The 22,822-nt window shown below is 39.7% G+C and overlaps 1 protein-coding gene across 1 annotated transcript in view; it reads left to right on the top strand.

The window, feature by feature from the left end:
- BCKDHB (branched chain keto acid dehydrogenase E1 subunit beta) overlaps positions 1-22,822 on the top strand; it is a 235,886-nt gene that overhangs the window by 28,055 nt on the left and 185,009 nt on the right. Inside the window, exons 4-5 of the mRNA XM_059941750.1 lie at positions 21,258-21,391; positions 21,614-21,769. Coding sequence (XP_059797733.1) covers positions 21,258-21,391; positions 21,614-21,769 — 290 coding nt within the window. The remainder of the gene's footprint in view (positions 1-21,257; positions 21,392-21,613; positions 21,770-22,822) is intronic.

The following is a 22,822-nucleotide window of genomic DNA, read 5'->3' as shown; positions in this document are numbered from 1 at the left end:
GTTGACCAGCTAGATGTAGGGAGGCCAGGAAATGTAGTCTTTAAGGTGTGTGGATATGTGCTTGGCTAAAACTCCGGGGTTCTGTTACTGTAGAAGAAAGAGAGAATGAATATTGGGGAATAACTTGTGGTCAGTACTATGCCTATACATACAGGTATTTGCTCCATAAGTTTAATATTATCAGTAATGATGATGGTGCTAACAGTAGCTACAAACTCTTAACCGTGTTTTCTACGTGCCCAACCCTGTTCTAGGAACTTTATATATATTAGTTCACTTAGTCCTCACAATTCTGTGAAATTCGTTCTGCTATTATCCCGTTTTGCAGATGTAGACACTGAGGCCCAGAGAGGTTAAGTCACTTCTTCAAGGTTCCAGAAGCTTGAAGAACCAGGCCTGAGACCTCATCTTCCCGTGAAGAAAGCTGACATTGTGATAAAGCTTCAGGATAATTTGATTTCAAATTAATGTTGTTGAATGTACTGGTTTTGTGTTCTCTGTGAAAGAAATTATTCTAATATCTATGCTTGAGAAGTAGAAGGGATATTGCTAGTTTTATAAAACTGCCACGTGTATACAAATTCAACTAACATTAGAATGCAAATTCAAGTTAACCTTTGAAGTCTATTTTTTGTTTAAAAAGGGTTCACATATTTTGAATCCTGTTGTAGAAGCTGGTAAATGACATAATCAAATTGGTCATTTAGGACCTAACTGTGGCCACAGCCTTGGGGAGCTGGGAGACTAAAGGCGGGGAGACCAGGAGTGGGATGATTGTTGATTACAGAGGTTCTTAAATTTTAGTACACATCAGAGTCACCTGGAAGGCTCGCCCCATCCCAGGTTACCAGATGCTATCCCCAGAGTTTCTGATTCAGTAGTTCTCAGGTGGGGCCCAAGCAATTCTACTTCTAGTGAGTTTCCAGATACTGCTGCTGTTGGTCCGAGGACCACAGTTTGAGAACCACTGCGTCTGTCTGAGAGGTAATGAGAGTCTAAAGCGTGGCAGTGGAGGAAAGATGGAGTCAGGAAGGGGTCAGTGAAGAATTAATCAGGGACACTTGATAGGACTTGTGATTCTTTGCAGTTGGAGGCAGAGGGAGAGTAAAGGATTTAGAGCAATTGTCAGGGGTTAAATATTGAAGTATTGACTGCAAAGTTTCCATTGGGTATGCAACTAGAAGTCCATTGGTGACTTGTGACCTAAAAAAATAAAAGCAATTTTCATGGAAAAGTGCGGTAAGAAATAGATTAGATGACTAAAGCTTTGAGGAGGTATGATTATCCTGTAAGAGCGTATAGAATATAGATTTCTTTAATTCTGAAACATTGGATTGTACTCTGTACCATTGCTTATTTTAGCTGGCCATCTGGTTTGGACCCAACTAAAGGCTTCATCGTGTCACACATTGTGATACTTTCTGGCTTTCCCCTGACCTTTTGTTTAAAAATGGATCTGCCATTTAAAAAATATTAATCCAGTTTATTTCAAGTGAAACTCATCCTTCTGAATGTATGCATATTGGTTTTAAATCAGGGAGCAACTATTTCCCTTTCATTTCATTATGTATGGTGACTTTCAAGCTGCCTCTTGGATCCTGCTTATGGATTCTCGAAACAAGCGAGATTGAAAACTTCAGAGCTATCAAGTTCTGATGGTTCTTTCTTGGGGTTTCTCTCACTACCGTTTCTACTGTGATTGGCAGAGTTCACTCCCTCCTTACTTCTTTTTTTAAAAAAAAATTTTAAATTGAAGTACAGTTGACTTATAATATGTTAGTTTCTGGCGTACAACAAGATGATTCAGTTATATAAAAATACACATTCTTTTTTATATTCTTTTCCATTATGGTTTATCACAGGATACTTAATGTAGTTCCCTGTGCTATACAGTAGGGCCTTGTTGTTTATCCATTCCATATATAATAGTTTGCATCTGCTAATCCCAGCCTCCCACTCCATCCCTCCCTCCCCCAACCCCCCTCCCCCTTGGCAACCATAAATCTGTTCTCTATGTCTGTGAATCTGTTTCTGTTTCGTAGATAAGTTCATTTGTGTCATATTTTAGATTCCACATATAAGTGATATCACATGGTATTTGTCTTTCTCTGTCTGACTTACTTCACTTAGTATGATAATCTCTAGATCCAACCATGCTGCTGCAAATGGCATGATTTCCTTCTTTTTTATATGCCCTCCTTACTTCTGATCTGAGTGATTATAGTCTTTGTCATGAGTCTGTTGTAACTCTCTTCCCTCCTCTAGTTCGTGTTATATACATCTGTGAGATTAGCTTTTCCAGAATACAGCTCTGATCACAATACTTTCTTGCTTAAAATCTTCCCCGTGTTGAATGGTAAAACCCAGTTTCCTTAGCTTGTGCTTAAGATCATAAATGGTCTGGCTTTGAATTTTCTTCCCAACTTTAGTTTTTCCCCCATACTCTTGGCTGCGTCCACACTGCTCCCAGTTGCCCCTCTGCCTATGTGATGCTGTTTCTGCCCCTCAGAAACTCCTCCTCTGCTTCACATCTGACCTGTACCACCCCTCCCAGCTCCTCCTCCTCAGCCTTTACCACCTACAAGTAATTTCTCTTGATTGTTCTGTCTGTTTCCTTCTAGCACTGCATCGGTAACTCATATACTTTGAGTTACTTTGTCCCATGTTTTACTTATATTTACAATTCATCTTCCTATCTCTCATGAGGCCCAGAATGGTGCCAAACATGGAAATTGGTTGAATGACTGGAGGAGTGGGCAGCCGGTTGTCATGACTCAGTGCAGATAAAGTGATGATTCATTTAACTGCCACAGCAAAAGTATTACATATCAGGAAAGACTTCTAATGGGATTTTTTTTTTTAAAGCTGCTGTGAGTGAGGGCTTAGGGACCTCTTTTAAGGATCGTCTGTCAACTGTGTCAGATCTCTTCTCAATCAGAAATCTTTTTTATTTAACTTAATTCTTAGTGTTTGACTGTGTCCTAGATATTTCAGTGAGCCGGCCACTACTCTGATGGTATGTGGGATGTCACTATGGCAAGCTTATTAAGTGCTGCCCGGACGACACGTGTGTACGTATATGTGTGGCACATATCCATGAATGTCTGTTTTACCTGAGATTAATATGGTGAGCATCTGTGTTTTCCCGCACAGTGGTTATTAGAGGAATTCATGGGTTCACTACTCTGCCTAATGATCTATACCAGTTATTTTCTACTTTTTGGTAAATTCCATTGATGTTTTCTGATTCTGCTTTATTATCGTTGAAGTATGAACTAGAAAAGTGCCGTACACAAGTACTTAGACTGTAGAAGTGATGTGCAGGTTTTGTTTATAATCATTGATTTTAGAGGAAAAAATATCTAGAGCTAGCAAAAGAAATGATAACGCCATGGGTTATAAAAATTATTAAACATTTCAGATTTAGAAGAGAATGATATCATTGAATCTTCAAAACTAACTTCTTTTTGGCTGAACATCAATCATTTGGGGCTTTTAAACTGTATTACTTTGGGGACCATATTAAGGATTGTAATTATGGTATCCGTGTTTACCTCTGCCTGTATGTGGACCTTGAATTATTTCTCTAGCCCTGTGACTCACAGATAACTTTAAAAAGAGCTGATAGAGTTAGTGAATGTTGTTTATTTTCTGGTTAAAACTGGTCCTTCATTCTCTTGAGCTTTATTTTATTAATAGCTCTTCAGATCAGACTTAGAATTGGTTTAATGTCGACTTTCTCCTATTTACAAAGGGGAAAGTTCATTTATTTTTTTGTGCTTCTTTGTCATGCTGTTCCCGTTGCTTCTGAGAAAAGGGCACCAACCTATTTAGATAGGGACCTTTAGGCTATTTATAAAGCGAGGCAGGTTAATTGAAATTGAAAGCTCGGTAATGTCCTCCTCGGTGAATGACGCACGTGGGTGACGTCGCGTGCTGTGTGCCCTTCTAGGCAGGACTCAGCTGGAGGAATTTGTGTGCTTTGAGCTCTGGTGTTGACGTAGGTGCTGGGTACGGATATGTTTTAGGAAACATCTCATTTCCATATAAATGAAGGAAGATTAAAAAAAATTTTTTTTTAGATGGCTTGCCCTGAAATTCCAGCTGGTATCACAAGGATGATGAAAATATTTCTTTTGACGATCTGGAAAAACAGCTTTGGTTGTATTCAAGCACAGTGAAGTCATCACAGGTTTATTCCGAAATACTTACTGTATTCATTTATTGGAATCTGTTTATTCCAGCATCAGCTGTGTGTATGTGTATTTGAAAACACGTTTTTAGTGTGTATTTCTCTAAATAACACTCTAGACTCTCAATAAATTTTAGGTAGCTTCACGTAATAAATTTGTATAGTTTCATCAGTAAATGTGTCGATTTGATTACAATAAAAGGTAGAACCCAGTAGGTCATCTTCTTTCTTACATGATGAAACTGCGGTTCCTCTTTTGAGACATAGTAAAAGATCAGTTTGACTGAAATGAGTTTTTGTGTTTTTCTTTCCAAGTGTCACTTAAAGGACAGTCTTACTTAAGCTTAGATAGTTGTATGGTACATACCCCCCTAAAACCCAAGCATTCAGATTACATTTGTTTAAATTCAGTTTTGTGTAAGACAAGGTGATTCTGTAAGTGGGAATTCTGTCTCCTTAACTCACATTGATCATGCTCAGAAACAAAATTTCAGCTTATGCACAAGTGTTAAAATACCAGTGGTTGATATATTACTAGCTATACTTGGTCTCCTGTGGGCCCGTAGCCCCCATCAGAGTCAGTGTTGGGTGATTCCTGCAGATGCCCGGGGCTCTGGGGTGCTGAGTTGGTTCCATTCTGCCAGGGTCATACGGTTACCTTTGTGGATCATTGTGTATAAGGGTCTTACTCCAATGCCTGGTGAACAGCACATAGTTCAGGACCAGACATTGGTTTGCTCACATCCCGTCAGTGGGGTGGTGTGGAGTCACGGCTGACGTCTGCTTAAATTGAACTGCAGTCTGTTAGAATCAACTGGCCCTCGTTTCCAAGCAGTGCGTTGGAAGGCTGTGGGCCCCTCGGGCTCAGTCCTTGCCCTGCACCATCTCCAGGCCTCTGCACATACACAGCTGCAGCCGTAGAGCATTTGTTCCCAATCCAGGAGTTGCCCTTGACTGTCAACCCTTCATTCTCACTCCTGGGATATCTTTTTTGTTGTTGCTGTTATTTTTTTTTTTTTTTTTTTTTTTTTTTTTAGAAATGTAAGACATCAGTTTTTTCTGTTTTTATTTATTTATTTATTTTTATTTATGGCTGTGTTGGGTCTTCGCCTCTGTGCGGGGGCTTTCCCTAGCCGCGGCAAGCGGGGGCCACTCTTCATCGCGGTGCGCGGGCCTCTCACCGTCGCGGCCTCTCTTGTCACGAAGCACAGGCTCCAGATGCGCAGGCTCAGTAGTTGTGGCTCACGGGCCCAGCTGCTCCGTGGTATGTGGGATCTTCCCAGACCAGGGCTCGAACCCGTGTCCCCTGCACTGGCAGGCGGATTCCCAACCACTGCGCCACCAGGGAAGCCCGCTGTTATTTTTTAATTGAAATGTAGTCGATATAATACGATATTATGTTAGTTTCAGTTGTACTACATAGCGATTTGACGTTTGCATGCGTTATGCAGTGATCACCACGACAGGTCTAGTGACCGTCTGTACTCCTGGTCTATCTCTTGCGGAAGGTTAGCAGTGGCTGGGCATGTGTAGCCCTCCTCGGCCCGGTGGTAAACCTCGATCTTTGGATGAAGGTGTGTGCTAGTCTCCTGCTGTACCTGTCCGTGGTCCTACTAATGGAACAAGGTTTTGGTTCATTGTTGAGAATTGCTTGTCACGACCCTGCCACCATGACTGACCTTGCTTCCCTGTCCCACCCCAGCCTTCACCCCAGGTGGAGAGAGTGCTCATCGTGGAGTGACTCAACCTGCCCTTGACGTCAGCTAGCTGGGCTGCTGTGCTGAGTGGGCTCCTCCAGATGGTCGGGGGTCTTGAAGACTTCTTATGGTCCCCAGTGCCTCTCAGTGCCAACCCTCAGGGCTTCTCAACTAACAACACTTAAATCGCTTTGATTCTGTAGTGTCGCTCAAACCCTTTCTTCATTTTATTTTCATTACCACTATCCTGATAATACTTTACATTCTTATAATACCTTATGATTTGCAGAGCACTTATATATGCCTTATCTTATTTGGTCCTGGTTGGTAGGCAGGTTATTTATTTATTTATTTATGTTTTAAATGAGCTTACTTCTGTCTCTTTTGCTGGAATTTTCTTTTCTTTTTTTTTTTAAAGAGCTCCTGACTTATTTATTTATTTATTTATTTATTTAATTTTTTTGGCTGTGTTGAGTCTTCGTTTCTGTGCGAGGGCTTTCTCTAGTTGTGGCAAGAGGGGGCCACTCTTCATCGTGGTGCGCGGGCCTTTCACTGTCGCGGCCTCTCTTGTTGCAGGGCACAGGCTCCAGACCTGCAGGCTCAGTAGTTGTGGCTCACGGGCCTAGTTGCTCCGCGGCATGTGGGATCTTCCCAGACCAGGGCTCGAACCCGTGTCCCCTGCATTGGCAGGCAGATTCTCAACCACTGTGCCACCAGGGAAGCCCTATTTTTTTTTTTTTTTAATAATTTTATTTACTCTTTTGGCTGCGTTGGGTCTTCGTTGTTGTGTGCGGACTTTCTCTAGGTTCGGCGAGCGGGCGCTGCTCTTCATTGCGGTGCACGGGCTTCTCATTTTGGTGGCTTCTCCTGTTGCAGAGCATGGGCTCTAGGCGTGTGGGCTTCAGTAGTTGCAGCACACGGGCTCAGTAGTTGCGGCATGTGGGCCCTAGAGTGCACGGGCTTCTGGAGTTGCGCGTGGGCTCAGTAGTTGCGGCGTGTGGTCTCTAGGATGCGTGGGCTTCAGTAGTTGTGACATGCAGGCTCAGTAGTTGTGGCTCGCAGGCTCTAGAGCACAGGCTCAGTAGTTGTGGTGCACGGGCTTAGTTGCTTTGTGGCATGTGGGATCTTCCTGGACCAGGGATCGAACCCGTGTCCCCTGCATTGGCAGGCAGATTCTTAACCACTGCGCCACCAGGGAAGTCCAGGTTAGTTATTTTTATCCTAATTTTATGAATGAAGAAACTGAAGCCCAATCCGAGATCACACAGATGGAAAGTGGTGGAACCACATCTAAACCCGTGAGCTCTGACTTGGAGTCCACACTTTTAACCATCACGCTAACTAGTGTATATACCCCAGACTTCCCATCTTTATCTCCCACTACTCTTTCTAAATCCATTTGTACTTCAGCTGCCTTGATTCACTTCCCAACTCTGAATTTGCACTTTATTTCTTGCCTCTGTGCCTTTGGTCACACTATTCCTTCTTCTATCTGTGCCTATTGAAATTCCGCCCATTTTTTTCAGGGTCCAATTCCAGTGTGTTCTCCTTCATGAAACTTTGCGTGATTCCTCCAAGCCTGAAAGAATCTCTCCTTCCCCCTCCTCTAATAGCATTTTATGTTTACATCACTCTCTTGTATCATAGTTATTTATATTTGACTTCTCTCCTTATTACATTGTAAGTTGTTTGAATATATAAAAGTGTAACATTGTTTAAATGGTATATTATCTCTGTCATTTGTAGCATCCAATTACAGTGCCTTGTATATGGTCAGGTACATACTGGGTAAATATTTATTCCACTGGGTAAAAAACATTATATCAAACAATATTTTTCACTGGGTCAGAGTTAAAGCTCTGATGGTGTCAGAAGGATGCAGGGCTTGATATTATTTCTTGCTACATCCATCTAATAAGCTTAGAGAGGTGAGAAAGGGAGGGTGGGAGGGAGACGCAAGAGGGAGGAGATATGGGGATATATGTATATGTATAGCTGATTCATTTTGTTATACAGCAGAAACTAACACACCATTGTAAAGCAATTATACTCCAACAAAGATGTAAAAAAAAAAAAAAAAGAAAGGTATACTTGAGATATCTCACTCTCTTAATATATCCTCAGTTTATCCTATGTCTTAGGATACAACTCATTTGTTAAAGATCTTATCTAACTTGCAACAAATTGAGCACTTTGTTCATCTTTAAAAATATTTTTTTTAATTGAAGTATAGTTGATTTACAATGTTGTGTTAATTGCTGCTGTACAGCAAAGTGATTGTTACACACACACACACACACACACATACACACACATATATATATATATATATATATATATTCTTTTTTAAAATATTCTTTTCCATTATGGTTTATCTTAACATTTCATTCCAATGTTCCATATTTTTAGTAACCTCCAATCTGATAATTGCTAAGAGTAATTGCATTTCTTGGCAAACAAAAGAAGATCCAACTTCTAAGTCCCCAAATAATTTTATTTTACTCTTTAAGATTTCTTTATAATTCGGGGCTTCCCTGGTGGCGCAGTGGTTGAGAGTCTGCCTGCCGATGCAGGGGACATGGGTTCGAGCCCTGGTCTGGGAGGATCCCGCATGCCGCGGAGCAACTGGGCCCGTGAGCCACAATTGCTGAGCCTGCGCGTCTGGAGCCTGTGCCCTGCAACGGGAGAGGCCGCGATGGTGAGAGGCCCGCGCACCGCGATGAGGAGTGGCCCCCACTTGCCGCAACTGGAGACAGCCCTCGCACAGAAACGAAGACCCAACACAGCCATAAATAAATAAATAAATAAATAAGTAAGTAAGTAAACCCAAAGTTAAAAAAAAAAAAAAAGATTTCTTTATAATTCATTAAAAGTAAAAAAAAATCCCTTTAAAATTTATACCCAACTTCTAAGAGTGCAGCAAGCAGGAAATACTGAACTTAATCTTTTTGAATAACTCTATCATAATTATGATCATGTGAACTGTGAAGTTGACGTAGTCATTTGGAGATACTCGGTTGAATCTGAACTGATGTGAGGACTTTACCTGAAATTTCCCTTATGTCTAATAGCTTCCCTTTCTCTCCACCCCTTTTCCTATAAGATGGATGATGTAAAGACTACTTGACACTTTACTATTAGTAACATCTTAGTTTTATACCCAAGTTTGGAGATTTTATACTGCCTTTTCAGGATAGAAACATGTATACATTTATGCAGAGTGATAGTACTATATTGCAATGCAATTAATTATTGAATCAAAGTTTGAAGCACTTTTTTTTTTATTGATTGATTGATTGATTGATTGCTATGTTGGGTCTTCGTTTCTGTGCTAGGGCTTTCTCTAGTTGCAGCAAGCGGGGGCCACTCTTCATCGGGGTGCGCGAGCCTCTCACTATCGCGGCCTCTCTTGTTGCGGAGCACAGGCTCCAGACGCGCAGGCTCAGTAGTTGTGGCTAACGGGCCCAGTTGCTCCGTGGCATGTGGGATCTTCCCAGACCAGGGCTCGAACCCGTGTCCCCTGCATTGGCAGGCAGATTCTCAACCATTGTGCCACCAGGGAAGCCCCGCACTTCTTTTTTTTGATGTGGACCATTTTTAAAGTCTTTATTGAATTAGTTACAATATTGCTTCTGTTTTAAGTTTTGGTTTTTTGGCCGAGAGGCATGTGGGATCTTACCTCCCCGACCAGGGACCGAACCCTCACCCCCTGCATTGGAAGGCTAAGTCTTAACCACTGGACTGCCAGGGAAGTCCCTGAAGCACCTCTTTTAAAAGTTCTTTTAAGGAAATTCTCAAGTGTTTTCTTGACCATTTTTAAAATCACTGTTTTAAAGATGCTTTTAATTTTACTTTGTTGTTGGTAAGTAGATTACGTACTGCGAAGGCTTAAACCAACTATCTTATTTGCTTTAGTTTTTGGAGAAACATCTGAGGGAATTTCAGGACACTGTTCATAAAGAATTTTTACATTCAGATTAAATGTTCAGAATTATTTTGCATCTGTGACTGTGGTGCCAGATAATTAAGGTCTAAGTTGATATATTTTAGCACTGATGAGTTGAGTAGTTTGCAGTAGCCAATTTAGGAAAGAAACTTCTCCAGTAGAACGGAGCAAGTCTTGATAAAGGAAACAAGGCCACACTTAAATCAAAGCTCAGTTTCCTTATTTGAAGATGTGGGGCTGGTGGGAAGATCTTCAATAGTACTAGGATTTTGTGCTTTTGTAATTTGTTTTTCTGCTTGCTATCCTTTCATACCCAACCATAATTTTTACATGATCCTTAAGTTATTTCACAGATTCTCTACCTAGTTTTCGCTTTTGATTTAAAGAACATATTTTCCCCCTGTGGAATTCCTTATAGGTATAACTTTGAACTTTTTTCCTCCAGTAGATAATAAGAGTGTTCCTATATGCCCTTCCATTTAAATGAAGATTTCTAAATTAAAGATTAATTTACCCCATGATAAGTTTTTTTCTAATGATAGTGCTTTTAAACAATTGCTGTACTCTCCTTGGGTAATTTATTTTAAAAACCATTTTTTTTCAATGTATTCCTAAGCAGAATTTTTCTTCTAAAGTTGAACAGTGGAATTATTTTATTTGATATTTTCCTAAGACTTTTTTTTAAAGATTTTTTTATTATTTATTTGTCTATTTTATTTTTATTTTTGACTGCATCAGGTCTTAGTTGCGGCACATGGGGGATCTTTGCTGAGGCACGCTGGCTCTTCGTTGTGGTGTGCGGGCTTCTCTCTAGTTGCAGCATGTGGGTTTTCTCTCTCTAGTTGTGGTGCACAGGCTTCAGGGCACATGGCCTCTGCAGTTGTGGTGCGTGGGTTCCAGAGCGTGTAGTTTGCAGCAGGCGGGCTCTAGTTGAGGCGTGCAAACTCAGTAGTCGTGGCACACGGGCCCAGCCGCCCCACGGCATGTGGGATCTTAGTTGCCTGACCAGGGATCGAACCCGCGTCCCCTGCACCGTAAGGTAGATTCTTTACCACTGGACCACTAGGGAAGTCGCTTCCTAGGATATTTTTTCTCTAACTTGTGTTAGCTAACTATTCTGGGAGTTTTCACGTTTTCAGTGAGATTTAAAATTTGAGGGTTTTAATATCAGTGATAATCTTAAAAACATAATATAAGCATATCATCTGGATCACTTGCCATGTAATCAAATATTGCCATGTGATAAATTGGTGTTTGTGCTACGTGAAGGCCAGCTACTTCACAGTGTCTGAAGTCTATGAAGCATTCACTGAAATTCAAATAACAAACTGTTTTAATAGCATCCCTGTATGCCATACCCAGGGGAACCAGCATTATAGCAATAACATGTTCAAGTTACAGACAGATGAATTTAATAGATTCCATTTACCTTTCAACCATTCATTAATATTCAGTATATCAGTAAGTACACACTGAAGAATTTTCTATACCTGATTCCAGCAATAATTGAATAGATACGCATTTAATGAGGATTTCAACATGGCTGTGATACCAACTTTATCTGGATGTAACTTCCTTAAAATTAGCATTCAAGGAATGCCTTGGGTATTTTTTTTAGTATGAGGTCTGATTATCCTCAATTGTCAAAGAAGGCCATGAGGTTACGTGTACTATTTTGTACAGTGAATTTAAGTGAAAAGGCATTTTTTTCATTAGAATGATTAATTAAAAAAAATCAGAAGGATTATAGATAGAATCCTATCTGAAGCTACATTGCTACAGCAGAAAACCATTATTTCTTATACTCCATTTTTGCTGTTAACTTGAATTTAATTGGTTATGCAGTGTTTTTTTTCTTTGTATTTAAAAGTTTGCTTTGCCTTTATCTTTTTATCAGGGTAATAAATGCTGAGTTTAATTTTGTATAAATTAAAATATATTATAATTGATTTAAGTTGACATTAGGAATGCAGAGTATATTTTTCCTTTAAAAGTTGTCCATCTAATACTTGGTTTGAGAAGTCCTGGTCTATGATATTGAACATTATTGTATCATAATTATAGTGGCTAACCCCAACCAGATGTTTCCTATTTCAGTTTCTATTAGATGATTTTATAATTTCCCCTGATTTTGGCCATCATTTCTTATTTTAATGTTATTTTGGTCATTCGTTTTTCTCATCCATTCATCTGTTGAACAGATATTTTTAAAATGTTGTATGTCAAGGACTATTTAAGGTACTAGAGATGATTGAAGATAGTTCTCCTCTGTATGCCTGGGTGAGTCTATGCTCTCTCTTCTCTGTCACATTTTCCCATTATTTAAATGCAAAATGTCATGTATGTATTACTACATTTTCAGGTAAACTACTATCTGCCTTGCTGTCATATCTATATGTTTTGAGCACTTGGGACTCAAACATTGTGGGACATTACTACATCCTGATTGTCATAGACTAAGTGCTTTTTCAGCCCAAGCTTGATGGGCCTTTTAAGCCTGTTCATTCAAGTAAAACTATTGAATGACTACTAAATTCAAGGCACTGTGCTAGGTACTATTGAGTGTTCAAAGACGAGTGAGATGTCGTCTGCATTCTCAGTAGAGGAGCTCACAAATTCTAATCCGGTCATTGAATCCTCGGAACTGATTTGGGCTTTGCTGGATCTGGACATTGTTGGTTCTGCACCTAGAGTGGTAGACTCATTGGTTACAGTGGGACCTCCTGCATTTCATCTATCCATTCATTCAATAAACATTTACTAAGCACATTTGCTCCTGGTTGATTTTTATCCTCTTTAATTTTTCTGTCTTATCTATTTTAATAACCCAGATCTCTTTGCTAGGAGTATTCAGAATAATAAATGTAGAATCTATAGAACAAAACTCACAAATAGCACTTTCTAGCTCTTGTTGCCTGGAGGCTACAGTTTGGAGAATGTTACTGTAAGATCATTGTAAGTAGAGGTACACTTACTAAATCTGGAGGCCTTGGAACCTGGCATCTTCTGGAACCATAAATATAGTGCTGCTTTCCAGGGAAAGCAGGATTAATCAGAAGATGGGGGCTGATTATTAATCATCTATGTTCCCATTTTACTGTTAATTTACAGGATTAATTAATCAGACTGTCCAGAGTGATGCAGGTCCAAGGATGGCCTTGGCCAACCTGTGGGGTGTCTGGAGTCGTAATGACCCTTTTGAGTTGTCCGTAGGTGGGCTGCAATGACCCCAGGCCTTTATACTCTCAACGCTGATCAATCGTTGGATGTTGGCCACCAAGCATGACCCTGAGCTTGGAGGTCAGTGTAGTTGAGGCTGACAGCACTCCCAGCAACCGGGGCTGCAAGTTCTTCATGGACCGGGGAGCTGGGCTGCATGCGTCAGAGTGCCCACCCCAGGCAGGAGACCATGACCGCTACCTTGATGGTAGGAGTGCCTATTCAACTCACTTTTTCGTTTTACTAGTTTTGGGTCATGAGTAGCCAAATTTAGTATGCTAACATATGGCAGATTAGTTATGGCCTAGGTGGTTTATATTTCCCCTATTACTTTATACACTTTATATACTTTCCACCTAAGTATTAATATTCCTTACCTCCAATAATAAGTCTTGGTTTACTGAGGACAATCCTGTTTTCCTGGGACTGCTCAGTTATGCCTGTTGATCAGTTAACATCTGTTCATTATTTTTGGTATCCCAATACTCCCAGACATATTTCAGTTTGGAAGATAACTTGTATGCTTGTCTTACCTAGTGTGTTTAGAAACATTTATTTGCATATTTATCTTCTAAATGTCTATCTGGCCTGTTTATCTAATGAATGCAATGTTCTGTTCTTTTCTACCTCTTATTTTAAGACTAGAAGTGATCTGGATTAACTTTGTATTTTTGCTTTATTTGACCCTCAAACAAATGCTTTTCATCTTTATTAAATTCTTCACCAGCAAACTTTATATCACAACATATTCCAGACAGTATGTGACTAAAATTACTGGGATATATTACCTGCCTTGTTAAAATTGTGTCTATAATGACATTTATTTCCTGTGTTTTGTATCTTAGTCACAAATGTTTATGTCCTTGTTTATCTTTCTGCTCAAGGAATCTGGGACTTGAGTGCTTTCTCTGATGGAGTTGATCTTTTTTCTGGAAGGATGTTCTGACCTATTCAGATTTGTGTCCTAAGGAAATCCTAGTTCCTTAGATAGAAATGGGCAGTTTTAGAGCTGCCTTTTCAGAAATTTTTATTGGGAAAAATTTAATTTTACCCCAGGTGGATTTAATAACTTACAGGACCACTTTATTCACAAGGAAAACTCTAATTTAAAACTAGTTATGCGTTCCAAAAAATGTGTAGGCATTGAAGATACTGAGATCTTCAATTTTCTTATTTGTTGTCACCTTAAACCACACTGCCGCTTTTTCCTAAGTGTTGTTTCTTTGCACTCTTTTCACTGTTTCTGGTCCACAGGTGTGGCCTAGATGTTGTCATAGGGAACGGGGTTCACTGGTGGACTCAGTTTGCCCATCTGTGATTCTTTGGCCAGAGACGTCAACTGCTGGTGACGTTTGGCATCATTTAGTGGATGATGTCTTTAACAGACAGTACGCTGCCAGTGGTGTCAAACTTCTTATCACGTTCCCTTCACAGAAGAAAAACTGCTAGAAAGTGGTGGTATGACTTTATACTTAATCTTTAACAAATGAGAAGTTGGAGTCAGTTATTTAAATGATCAACCACCTACACTTGTGCATTCTACACATGTTTTTATTGACTCAGGGGATCATGGAGTTACACAAAGATATTAGCCCAAAACTTAAGGAAAGGTACCAAAATATAAGAAAGTGGCATGTTGTATGAATATCTTTTATTTTTTTAATTTTTTTATTTTTTAAATTGAAGTATAGTTGATTTACAAAGTTGTGTTGGTTTCTAGTGTACGTCAAAGTGATTCAGTTACACACATATATATATATTCTTTTTCATATTCTTTTCCATTATGGTTTATTACAGGATATTGAATATAGCTCCCTGTGCTATACAGTAGGACCTTGTTGTTTATCCAGTCTCTATATAATAGTTTGCATCTGCTAACCCCAAATTCTGAATCCAACCCTCCCCCTACCCCCACTTGGCAACCACAAGTCTGTTCTCTATGTCTGTGAGTCTGTTTCTGTTTTGTAGTTAAGTTCATTTGTGTCTTGGTTTAGATTCCACATACAAGTGATATCATATGATATTTGTTTTTCTCTTTCTGACTTCACTTAGTATGATAATCTCTAGGTCCATCCATGTTGCTGCAAATGAATATCTCCTATTCTTATTATCTGTATTATCAATAACCATAAGTTTATCTGAAATGTTAATCTTACTCAGTTGTCTTAAATTCAGAAAGAAGTAATTCAGGTTATTATTTATTCTTTTCTGACCCAGTCAAGGCTGTTGGTCATTGAAGAACTTTTAGTAACTGCAGTCCCACCATCATCTCAATTGGAAGCCTCCCCAGCTCTGATGTCTACCTTGAACCTCCCCGGCTCACTGCCTCCAGTGCTTTGACTCCAACAGTCCTTTGACCTTATTGATTCTTTTTTTTTTTTTAATAAATTTTATTTATTTATTTATTTGTTTTTGGCTGTGTTGGGTCTTCGTTGCTGCGCACGGGCTTTCTCTAGTTGCAGTGAGCGGGGGCTACTGTTTGTTGCGGTGCGCAGGCTTCTCACTGTCGTGGCTTCTCTTGTTGCAGAGCACGGGCTCTAGGCATGCAGGCTTCAGTAGTTGTGGCACGTGGTCTCAGTAGTTGTGGCTCACGGGCTCTAGAGCGCAGGCTCAGTAGTTGTGGCGCATGGGCTTATTTGCTCCGCGGCATGTGGCGTCTTCCTGGGCCAGGGCTCGAACCCGTGTCCCTTGGATTCTTAACCACTGCGCCACCAGGGAAGCCCCTTATTGATTCTTAAAATCCACGAATCCCACCACCCTGTCCCTGACTCTTACTCCCCTGATGACTTTTCTTCTCTTTATACCCAGTTTAAATTCCATGCCATGATTTGCTTGGCAAAATCCAATGCTAGTTAAATGCATCTCTGTCTAAATCCTAAATCCTGGGCTGAATATTGCTGGAACAAAACATGTCATCTTGCCAGCTGACCTCGCTTTCCGTTCAAGGCTAGTGATCTCCACAGCCCACTCGTGCTGCATGTTCCTGCTTCATTCACTCTTCCATTTTCCCAGATGACTATTTCATACACTCTTTTCTCAACACTGCCTCCCCTGTCCTTACCCTTAGCTAATAATCTAGTTTCACATTTTACTAAGAAGATAGATGCAGCGAACATAGAACTTCGGCAGGCTCTTGCCATTGCATCTGTCTGTGTACCAGCATCAGTGCCCGCAAATGCTTTCCTCCTGCACTCTGAATGAACGTCAGGGTTCTTGTCACCTCTCCACACCAGACCCCTGCCTCTGTCACCTTCAAACACATCGTTCTTCCTTCTCTCCATTTCATTAATCTTCTCAACCATCAATGTCCCCCTCTCTATTGATCATTTCTGTCAGCCTTCAAATATCCTGTTATTTCTTCCATCTTAAAATAATCCCTCTATTGATTCCATATTCCTCTCTCCAGCTCGTTGTTGTTCCTTTTCTCTTCTTTCCTTTACAGCAAAATTTCTCCAAGTAATTGTCATTATTTCTTGTCTCCAATTTCTCTTCTCCCATCCCTCTTGAATTAGGCATTTGTTTTCTCCCTCCCTCCCGCGTGGCAGACACTGTTATGTCTGGGTCACCAGTTAGAAATTCCTCAGCCCTCATCTCACTTTCAACTGGCACAGGCTGGTCTTAGAATCACTTGCTTCATTTGACTTCTAGGCCAGCACGTTCTACTATTTCTCCTCCAAACTCTGGCTTTTTTTCGTTCTCAACTTTGCTCATTATTTTTCATGTCTTTTTAACACTGGGTCTCTCCTTTCTCTAGGTACTCATTTAAATGTGCTTGGGAATCTCATCCAATCACATGTTTTTTTTAATGCAATCTTCATGCTGAAGACTTTCAACTCATATATCCAACAGTCTAATGAGTGGCTTTACCTTAATGTCTGAAGGCATCTCAAACGTAACATCTCCACAACCGGGCTCCTGGTTTCTCATCCCAACATGCTGCTTCCTCGTTTTCCCTTCCTTGGGCAGTGGTAGCTCTCTCCTCAGGCTACTCAAGCCAAAAGCCACTGAATCATCCTTAGCGTTTCTCTGACTCATACTGCACGTCCCTTTCCTCAGTAAATCCTTCTGATGCTCTATCTTTAGACTATACCTGGAGACTCACACCTTTCCTGCCGTTCCATATTATCATCTCTTGCTGGGATGATTGCAGCAGCCTATCATCAGTCTTGCTGTGTCCACATTCGCCTATTTACAGGCTGTTCACCAAATACCAGCCCAAATACCAGGGATCCTGCTGAAATGCAACTTGGAGGATGGCGTGACTTTGCTCCTTGGCTTCCTGTCTCACTCACCTACTTACTGACTCACTCATTCTCACAGTCAAACTCAGACTGTTTACAGTGACCCTCCCCCCACCCCGAGGCCCCATCTGACCTGTGCCACTGCCCCAGCCCATCCTTTTAACTCTTCAGCTTCTTCTCTTACCACTATTTCTCTTACTCCATACCAGGCACTCTGGTCTTCGTACCTTTCCTCTGAAGTGCTAAACATATTTATACCCCAGGACTTTTGCACTTGCTGGTCCCTCTGTCCAGAACACTGATGCCCTGGGATGTACTCACAGTACATTTCCTCACTTCCTTCAACTCTTCCTTTAAATGTCACCTGTCAGTGGTGCCTCCCCTATCTCCCTGTTTAAAACCACAGGAGTTCCACTTCCTCTCCCCTGATCACTTACTCCCTGCTTTACTGTTCTCTGCAGCTCTTGTCATCATCTAACACGCTATGTATTTTACTCATTTATTTTGTTTTTATTGTCTGTTTTCCCCGACCAGAATCTAAGTTCCATGAGGATAGGATTTTTTTTGGTTTTCTTTGCTGCTGTATCCTCTGCATCTAGAATAGCATCTAGACAATATTAGGTACTTTGTAAACATTTGAATACATGTATGAATTATTTTTGTCTTTTCAGTATCATGATTGGTCTGTTACAGATATGAAACTGAGCCATAGGGAGTTTAGTAACTTGTGGTGATAGCACTTAAACCCAGATCTGTCTTAACTCACAGCGCAATCCCTGTATGTATTAATCCACCCATTGGGATACTATGTGTATGAACTTTATGTTAGGTTAATTGCATTCTAAAGTAAAGGAAGTTATCAGTATTGTGCATTTTATTTGTACTCTTACCCTCAATCCTGACCTGTTTGGGAGAAAATAGAAACAGATTTTTAAAAATTTTATACTTGCTTTTCTTCTTTATATATATATATATATATATATATATATATATATATATATATATATTTTTTTTTTTTTTTTTTAAGAAACAGATTTTTATTATTTAGTTCATGTTGAAGCAGTTTCTGTTAGAGCATAGAAACTTGTTGGCGAGAGCTGTTAAACAGTTTCCTCAAACTGTTTTGGAGTAAGAGTTCTGAGAAACTCAACTTTTGACTTCTAGCAGCAAAAAGGGCTATGTTTATTGAGATGAAAAATATCTGAATCCGGGCACTTGATGTAGCAAAGAAGAGATAGGAACCCTGCTCATCTGTTTACGGTGCTTCCGGTATTCAGAGATGTGGATTCCACAGGTGGCAGCTGGAATCTGTGTTCATCTTCTACCAGTGAATTGTTCTTGGTCTAATGGAAGTGTAGATCTTCAGCAGTTATCAAGCTACTTGCAGTCAGATAGGAAACTGATGAGGGATGGAGGTCACAATTTCAGAAGACAGTCCCAGACCATGATGACAAACTGCAGGATATGTCTAGTTGGCATTTCCCAGCACTCACCTCATTTGCGGTTCATGGTCAAAGGAATGATTGAGCTGAAAGTGAGTTCTGTGCAACAGGAAGAACTGGTATCCTTGGATTATGGAAATGAAACACGAAGCCCGATTGGTCCCCAGACTTTTCATCCCCTGGCCAGACTGTGGCCACTGCTTGTGTCCATCCAACTCTCTGAAATGAGAATTTTTCATGAAATACTGATGCTGGCTGAGAGGTGGTAAAATTTCAGGTGAGAGTAGAGTTGTATGCTAATAACGTATCCTGCGGATGAATGGAAAACCTAAGGTGTTTATCAAGATGCTTTCATTGGAAGAGTGTCTAAAAGTCTTTAGTGGGTACCGCTGACATTTCTGATCAGCCTGGTGGGTCCCAACTCTTGTCATCTGCGGCAGGCACGGGGTCAGCCGAGGGTTTGAGCAGAGTGCATGCACAGATTTTGGGGTGCCCCCATGGAGTGCCCTGTTTTGAGGGACTGAGTGTCTCAGGTTCCAGCCACTGGCAGCCCCAGACTCCATTCCCTGACACCTCAGGTCAACAGGACCGAGTCTGTGTGTCTGAGTTCTAGCTGTCGCATGTCAGCCTGGGGAGTCCCCCCTGGGAACAAGCCTGATAAAGGTGGGGCCCGTCCTGCATGTGGGTCAAGGGTCAAGTCTCCTTCTTTCAAGGGTCAAGTCTCCTTCTGTTCAGACCTGCTTTTTGGTTCTCTGACACCTTTAAGTAGTTGTTTGTTATATTCTGTCCAGATTTGTAATCATTAGATGTGGGAGGGCTAGTATGACAAAAGCTACTCTGCCATTACCGAAATGGGAACTTCAGTAAGTTGTGACACATAGTTTCTTCATTATCATTCAGTTCAAAATACTTTCTAATTTCCCTTATAATTTCTTCTCTGAGACATGGGTTATTTAGATGTATATTTAAATTTTTTTTTCTAACACAAGGCTTAAAAAATTTTTTTTTGAGGCATAACTGACATATTAGTTTTAGGTATACAACATAAGTTGGTATTTGTATACTTTGTGAAATGATCACCACAATAAGTGTAGTTAACCTCTGTCACCTCACATAGTTAAAAAATTTTTTCTTGTGATGAGAACTTTTAAGATCTACTGTCTTAGAAACTTTCAACTATGCAATACAGTATTATTAACCATAGCCACCGTGCTGTACATTACATGACTTATTTGTTTTGTAACTGGAAGTTTGTAGCTTTTGACCACCTTCACCCATTCCCCAACCCTCCACCCCACTTCTGGCAACCACCAACCTGTTCTCTGTACCTATGAGCCTGGTGTTTTGGTTTTATTTCTTTTTTTTTTTTTCAGATTATACATATGAGTAAGATCACACGGTGTTTGTCTTTCTCTGTCTGACTTATTTCACTTAGCATAATACCCTTTAGGTCCATCCATGTTGTTGCAAATGGCAAGATTTCATTCTTTGTTATGGCTGAGTAATATTCCATTGTGTGTGTGTGTGTGTGTGTGTGTGTGTGTGTATGTGTGTCTATCTGTCTATCTATCTATCACATCTTCTTTATCCATTCATCCATTGATGGACACTCAAGTTGCTTCCATATCTTGGCTGTTGTAAATAATGCTGCAGTGAACATGGGGGTGCATATATTTTTTTAAAACTTTACTATTGATTTCTAGCTTAATTCCACCATGGTCTGAGAATACACTCTGTAGGATTTTAATCCTTTGGAAGTTATTGATTGGATATATAGCCCACTCTGTGGTTAGTTAGTGTCAGTGTTCTCTGTTTACTTGAAAATAATTTGTATTCTTAGCTCTTGGGTGTAGTATGTCAATTAGGTTATGTTTGTTAATCATGTTCAAATGTTCAATAGTTTTTACCTTTTTATTTTGGTGTGCTTTTTCTGTCAGTGAGACTGGTACATGAAAATCTCCTACTATATTGGGAATTTTATCTATTTATCCTTTTAATTCTGTTAATTTTTTCTATTTATTTGGAGCTTGTGTTATTAGATGACTATAAATTTGGAATTATGTGCTCCTTATGAATTGAACCCTTTAACAGTATGAATTTTCCCTCTGTATCTCTGGTAATGCCTTTTCCCTTAAAGTCTACTTTGTCTGCTATTAACGTAGTGAGATCAACTTCTTTTGGTTAGGTTTTCCATTGTGTGTTTTTTCCTTCTTTTTCTTTCTTTACATTTCTCTTTATCGTTTGAGTGTTTGTTTGTTTTTTTAAGTAGTTAGGTTTTGCTTTCTTGTATCCCAGTGTGACAATCTTTCTTTTAATTAGGATATTTAGGTTACTTAGAGTTAATATAATTACTACGTTTGCATTGAAACCAACCATCATACTATTTCTTTTCTGTTTCATCCACGTGTTCTATGCTTTTTTCTTTTATCTCACCATTATTAACTCAGTGAATTTTCGGTTGTTTTGTACATTACATTACTCTCATTTGTCACATTAAGATGACTTTCATTTCTTTTGTAGGTAAAGATAGAGTTTTTAATACCCCATTGTGTGAACAAGGAATTGTTGGATTTGGAATTGGAATTGCAGTCACTGGTGCTACCGCCATTGCAGAAATTCAGTTTGCAGATTATATTTTCCCTGCTTTTGATCAGGTAAGAAGATTGCATTTTACCATAATCGAGCCTTTCTAAGGGAAGTCCGTGAAGTGTTAAAGAATTACCTCCACTCTCCCACCCCCTATCTTAGGAACTTTTTGTTACCTTTGAGCTATTTTGTTATGGACATATATTTAAAGATCAAATAAAATGGCTTATAAAAATGGATGGGAAAAAAATGACTCATCATGACATGTCCCTTCTCTCTTTCCCCCTCAGATTGTTAATGAAGCCGCCAAGTATCGCTATCGCTCTGGGGATCTTTTTAATTGTGGAAGCCTCACCATCCGGTCCCCTTGGGGCTGTGTCGGCCATGGGGCCCTCTATCATTCCCAGAGTCCTGAAGCTTTTTTTGCCCACTGCCCAGGAATCAAGGTATTCTCACTTATGTACTTTATTTGCTCTCCATTTGATGTTTCCGTTTTGGTTCATTCAATTAATATTAACTAATATGGCTATCTAGAGAAAAGCAATCAGGATTTTTGGAATTTATGTGAACTTAATTGTTTTTAAGAAAGAGAGCTTTTATTTCGTTTAGATTAAGCACCCAACACCCAGGTTTACAGAATATTTTCCTTGAAGCAGCGCTGGCTTGACCCTGCTGTGAATTTCATAGACTTCAAATAATAAGACCGAGAACATAGTTTCTCTTCCATCTCTTTCAAAGCTCTCCTTCTTTCTTTTTGTTTTTTTTTTTTGCGATAGAAATCATCTTTATTTATCAAAATAACATATATTACCAAGACATGAAAAATGAAACTGACAAAGTAAGATATACATTCCTATCAATCTTTGGCAAGTTTCACAGATTTGTTCAGCAAAAAGGCCTTACTTGCAAATTCCATTTGAGCAAAAAGCTCTGTTTCTTTCTAATGGGGCTTTCTCACTTAACAGTTGATTCTGGAGTAATTTTAATAAATCTACTGCTTAGTGCATATTTACCTCAAAGTCACAGGGATAAAATTTTGCTTTTAGTCTCTTTCTTACTTTTAAATAGACTGACAGAAGACTTGGTTACCTAGGTATGTTTTCCAGTCCAGGGTAATGTAATACTTGCTCAAGCAATTAATTTTGAAGCATCTGTCTTTTATAGCCTTCCACAATAATCTTAGATCTTCCACAACAGCTTGGGTCTTTTGATTAAAAAAATATATATATTTTGCTTATTTTATGTCTCAATTTTTTACATTATCTTCTTTTCTGTTTTCTGAAGAGCTTTCCAGGGAATCAATATAAAAACTCATAGATATGTCTACCCAGAGCTTTATGTCTGGTTTTTGATAACATGAGTCATTTGTGAGTGTGTCTGTTTTATTGTTTTTTCTACCAGATCAAAGTTGTAAAATTTTGTAGTTAAGTAGGGGTTGCATAATTTTTCAATGTAAGCTAGAAATGGTAGGTTGGGACAAAAACCACATTTGAGGCAAC

Source organism: Balaenoptera ricei, chromosome 12 (assembly GCF_028023285.1).
Source record: "Balaenoptera ricei isolate mBalRic1 chromosome 12, mBalRic1.hap2, whole genome shotgun sequence".
Classification (NCBI taxonomy): Eukaryota; Metazoa; Chordata; class Mammalia; order Artiodactyla; family Balaenopteridae; genus Balaenoptera; species Balaenoptera ricei.
Note: the sequence above shows the minus strand (reverse complement) of the source record. Positions and strands in the feature narration are given on the sequence as shown.